Source organism: Sinocyclocheilus rhinocerous, unplaced genomic scaffold (assembly GCF_001515625.1).
Source record: "Sinocyclocheilus rhinocerous isolate Xijiao unplaced genomic scaffold, SAMN03320098_v1.1 scaffold95, whole genome shotgun sequence".
NCBI classification, from domain to species: Eukaryota; Metazoa; Chordata; class Actinopteri; order Cypriniformes; family Cyprinidae; genus Sinocyclocheilus; species Sinocyclocheilus rhinocerous.
In genome coordinates, this window is record NW_015662004.1 from 439296 (window position 1) to 444679 (window position 5384).

Here is a 5384-nt window from a genome sequence, read left to right on the forward strand (position 1 = left end):
GTACTTCAAGAAAATATGCGGTTCAGCAGACAAAAAAAAAAAAGTTTGGGAACCCCGTTTCATTTTTGGCTTAATTTGGAAATATAGGGTCCATAATAATTGGCACAGAAAAAAAAAAAAAACTACAACTAAGCTTTACATCTCTGTTATGGGAACAATTCTATACTGGATACAGATACATTATGGCAGCATCACATTATTCAAGATGGAACGAAAAGCCTCAATAAGTAGCTGGATCATAAGTAAATGGTCAATTTTGTGACAAACATGCGAGAAGAAATTGTAAACGATCAAAATCTGTGTATAATCCTGGTTTATCCCGATTTACTGATTCTGATAGAAATACAAAGGAAAAATTCACATAAAACGTTGTGTTTTAACCCCACAAACAGCTCCATTGCTCATAGAATTCAGTTCTTGTCATGGGCACAAGAAGTCTGTTCCCGCCTTAAAACAAAACGGAACTGTGTGAAGCTACAATAAACTACAACTGAGATTTGCGTGCACGTCTTGATATTTCAAAATCCACAAATTGCATGCAGTGATTCACAAATGGACAAGAAGCGATCTGCAAATGCATACTAAAATGCACAAATTAATGCAAGCCAGAGCTGTTTATGACATTAAATTAATTAATTGTGAATTGAATTCATTTTTTGAAAAACACCTAACACATACTTGTGACACTCATTCTATTCATTTGTGAAATTGTTACATTTTTGTGAATCAAATGTAGTCCCATATCTGATAAAATAGATGATATAACTTCGTGTTTTATGCATTTCCCCCTACATGTACATGACTTTGATTTGCCAGACAAAACTCACATTTTAATAACACTTTAACTGCTTCACTGCTTCTTTTTTGTTTGATAATGAGTAAAGTTAATAGTGGTTAACAGTGATGCTTGCCTTAGCGAGCACCACTAAAATGAGAAAATTAGAATAATAGGACAGAATTGAAGTCGAACACTACTACAAAGCATGATAAATGCACTTCTGAACAGGAAGACAACAGTGACCAGCAGTAATCGGTTAAGTGGCTTTCTCTGCGTCTCTCTTACTGATGACTGCTGGTCCATTTTAAGCACAGCTCTGAAGAACTGGGGCAAGTGGGTTTCACAAGGACTACTTAAAGGGCTAGTTCACCCAAAAATGAAAATTCTGTCATTAATTACTCACCCTCGTGTTGTTCCAAACCCGTAAGACCTTCGTTCATCTTCGGAACACAATTTAAGATATTTTTGGATGAAATCTGAGGGCTCTCTGACCCTCCCATAGACAGCAAGGTAACTACCACGTTCAAGGTCCAGAAAAGTACCAAGATGATCGGCAAAGTAGTGAGCGTGTGGTGGCGCCGGCACTGACCCAGATCCGGCGTAATGACGTCACAACTTTACAGTTGAACCACTGATGTCACACGGACTACTTTGTCGATCATCTTGGTACTTTTCTGGACCTTGAACGTGGTAGTTACCTTGCTGTCTATGGGAGGGTCAGAGAGCCCTCACGCCGGATCTGGGTCAGCGCCGCCACACGCTCGCGTCATGAACGCGCGTCCACAAGTGACGAATGTGGAATAAAGTCGTTATTTTTGTTTTCTTTGCGCAAAAAAGTATTCTCGTAGCTTCGTAACTTTACAGTTGAACCACTGATGTCACACGGACTACTTTGTCGATCATCTTGGTACTTTTCTGGACCTTGAACGTGGTAGTTACCTTGCTGTCTATGGGAGGGTCAGAGATTTTTGGGTGAACTAACTTTTTAACTTCAGTATGCAAGGACACAAATGTGGTTTGTACTGAACACAGCCCCAGGTGACACTTTTAGTTTTTAAAGCACAAAACGTTACACAATTATTAAACTGAACTGAATCAACAATGAACTGACTTGAACAGAAAAATTTACTGTTTACTACTGTTCTCTTTTTAGAGCTGCTTCAACAGCAGAACTGAATTATGTTTGCATTACCGAAACACTATTTTCCTGTTTAACACTGTAAATCTGCTTTGACACCATCTGTATTGTATAAAGCACTATATAAATAAAGGTGACTTGACACCTTTAAGCTTAGTCTCGGTCTCTTACCCTCCAGCAACGGGGGCTCATCCTCAAAGCTGCTAGCGTACATGGACTGTGGGGAGGCTGGCGTAAAGGCTGGAGTGGGCTGGTAGATCTGCCCCGTGTAAGGCTGCTGGGGCTGCATCATTCCCGGAGGAGCCGAGTAGCCCATCGGCTGTGAGTAGTCATACTGTCCGTATTGTCTATCAGATGCAATAAAAGATTTATAGTCATAATAAGGTGACAGACATATTCTCACACTCAACATCTAGAGACTACGGAAGCTAGGATACAAATAAGGTTAGTTAATTTACTGCAAATATGAAATAAGAATACATTGATTTGCATGCATTACGATATACTGATTACTCTCTAAAGCATTGTATACTATCGGCCAGCAATATATTTAATGTTGGATATATATACTACATCCAGCTTTACCTGCATACACACTACATAGCATACACAATCCCAGCTGTGTGATTGTTTATATAGCCACAAAATGTAAACATTATTTTTTCACAGCTCTAAATATAAAGATGGACACGTATATCCAACTTTATGCACATACATACAGTATACTCACTGCTCTGAAACAATGTGTACCATGAAAAACGCTATACATATAAAATTGACTTGACTTGTTAAATAGTGCTATATATTAATAACATCAGAACTTTGTGCAAGGCTCAGGCCTACTTGCTGTATGGGTCATCGGTGTTGCTGTAGCCATATCCTCCTTGGTTCTGATCATCTACACTGTAACTAGACTGGTAAAAGTCTGTGTTTAAGTTGTCAAACCCTGACATTGCAAGCAGCCTGGAAGAAATTAAGCAGAAAAATAAGTCAGAGATGGACATTCAATATTATTAAAACTGACTGGTATCTAATAGTATCAAAGCCAAGACCGTTATTTCGGGGGTGGATTTTAGTTAAGTTAAAGCCAACTACACTGGTGATCAAAAGTTTGGGATCAGTAAGAATTTATGTTTTTTAAATAAGTCTCTTCTGCTCATCAAGGTTGCATTTATTTGATAAAAAATACAGAAAAAAAAAACAGTAAAATTGTGAAATATTACTGTAATTTCAAATAACTCTTTTCTATTTTAATATATTTTTTAAACAATTTATTTATGTGATGCAAAGCTGAATTTTCATCAGCCATTACTCCAATCTTCAGTGTCACATGATCCTCCAGAAATCATTCTAATATGCTAATTTATTCATTAATATTAGGCTTAATTTTTTTTTGGAACCTGTGATACCTTTTTCGGGATTCTTTGATGAATAAAAAGTTAAAAAGAACAGCATTTATTCAAAATAGAAATATTTTGTAACAATATACACTACCATACAAAAGTTTGGGCTCAGCATTTTTTTCTTTCTGTTTTTGGAACAAATTAGGCTAATACTTTTATTCATCAAAGATGTGGTAAATTGATCATTAGTAACAGTAAAGACTTACAGTGTTAGACAAGATTTCTATTTTGAACAAATGCGGTTCTTTTTAGCTTTTTATTCATCAAAGAATCCCGAAAAATGTATCAGTTTCCAAAAAAAAACCAAACAAACAAAAAAAGTTTCCAACATTGCTAATAATTCAGCATATTAGGATGATTTCTGAAGGATCATGTGACACTGAAGACTGGAGTAATGATGCTGAAAAATCAGCTTTGATCACAGCAATAAATTATATTTTAAAGTATATTAAAATAGAAAACTGTTATTTTAAATTGTAATAATATTACAGTTTTTTTCTGTATTTCTGATCAAATAAATGCAGCATTGATGAGCAAAAGAGACTTCTTTAAAAAGTAATACAAATCTTACTGCTCCCCCAAACTTTTGAACAGCAGTGTATGTTTTAGATCTGATTTAAAATCACACATTCGAATGTTACTGTAACAATTAAGGATTAAAGCAAGCATTCATTAATAAGAACTGACGATGATATGATATTAAAGAATCAAACACAAATGATCAGTGACTCCAAACAGATACAAAAATGTACCATTGGTATTCTCACAGCACATATCCAAAAAACATGATTTATGTTTAAAACGAAAATGAACCACGGTAGTTTTTTTTTTTTTTTTTTTGTCAGAGGAACACTATATATTACAGATAAGGTTGTATGTTAGTTAAAAGCAATGCCGCACTAATTCTATATTTGCCATATTTGTAGAAATCACACATATTTGCAGTGGTTTCAGCACGAATGTTTGTTTTGTTTGGGTTGAGTTAGCACAGCTCCACTAAAGCGCTGCAACGACGCACTCAGTCACTGTCAGCACCATTCAGGCACTGCCAGACACACATCTTCAAATATGCAACACAACTCAAATATGAATATCTAGTGAGGAAGATTCTGGAGTTGTACTCACACCGTTAATCGCCCGAGCCTCCGCCAACGCCGCTAACTACGTGTCAAGAAATAGCAGCAGAATTTCCGGGTCATGGGGCGATGACGTCACTGGGCTCGATTGGGCTGCGGAAAACTGACGTGCGCCCTCTACGGGAGGATGCGCTCACTGCGCACACAGGCATTTATAAACAATAAAAGAACAAGACCAGACAAGTCAAATGTCAGTCATTCAGTCATTGTTTAAAAAAAGAAACTAAATAAATAGAAAAATAACCTAATCTAAAAAAAAAAAATGTTTATTTTATTATCAGGAGACAAGCTGTTCTATTTGAATGAATGTCAATCTTCACACACACACACACACACACACATGTTGTGTTTCCAGATGGCAACAAGTGGCTGTCATCGAATCATTCACTCAAAGGATTTGTTCAATAACACTGAATCATTCAGGAACAAAATAGCACTATTGTGTCTTGCATTGATTCTGTTGTGGCTGAAATATTTTTTATTGGTTGAGCAAAGGCAGACGAATTAACTGCCAACGTTGTGTCTACAATGTAAGTTATATAACTTATTATTTATTGAACTATTAAAGGAATAGTTCACTCAAAAATGAACATTTGTCAAAAATCTATCCATAATATTGCTTTCTCTAGTGAATCTTGTCTGAATCAGGAGAGAAATCAAACACAGTTTGCAAGCGAAAACAGTCCAATAGAGTTGTAAGCAAATATATTGGTATAATGCTGCGTTCAAGTACTCCTGGGACGTTTGTACTTACGAGTTGACAAGTCGTAATTACGATGTCAGGTGCGTTCAAGTCAGTTTAGTCGGCACAAGATGGCGGTGTACCTTCTTTTAATAAATTACAAGAAAATACAACAGGGTCTGTTAACTCTGCTTATAGAAAAGGAAGAGCAAAGAATTCGCATCAGGTGTGTTTTGCGTTTTTAATA

The 5384-nt window shown here is 36.3% G+C and overlaps 1 protein-coding gene across 2 annotated transcripts in view; it reads right to left on the reverse strand.

Annotated features, from left to right (window-relative positions):
• Window positions 1–4537, reverse strand: part of LOC107727280 (protein YIPF5) — a 7632-nt gene extending 3095 nt beyond the window's left edge. Inside the window, exons 1-3 of one of the 2 annotated variants that reach the window (XM_016537107.1) lie at window positions 4447–4537; window positions 2760–2879; window positions 2088–2263 (exon numbers count right to left, since the gene is read on the reverse strand). In XM_016537107.1, coding sequence (XP_016392593.1) covers window positions 2088–2263; window positions 2760–2869 — 286 coding nt within the window. In that variant the 5' untranslated portion in view covers window positions 2870–2879; window positions 4447–4537. Of the gene's footprint in view, window positions 1–2087; window positions 2264–2759; window positions 2880–4377; window positions 4415–4446 lie in introns of those variants that run through there. The other variant, XM_016537106.1, reaches the window with a different exon arrangement.
• Between the last annotated feature and the right edge of the window lie 847 nt (window positions 4538–5384).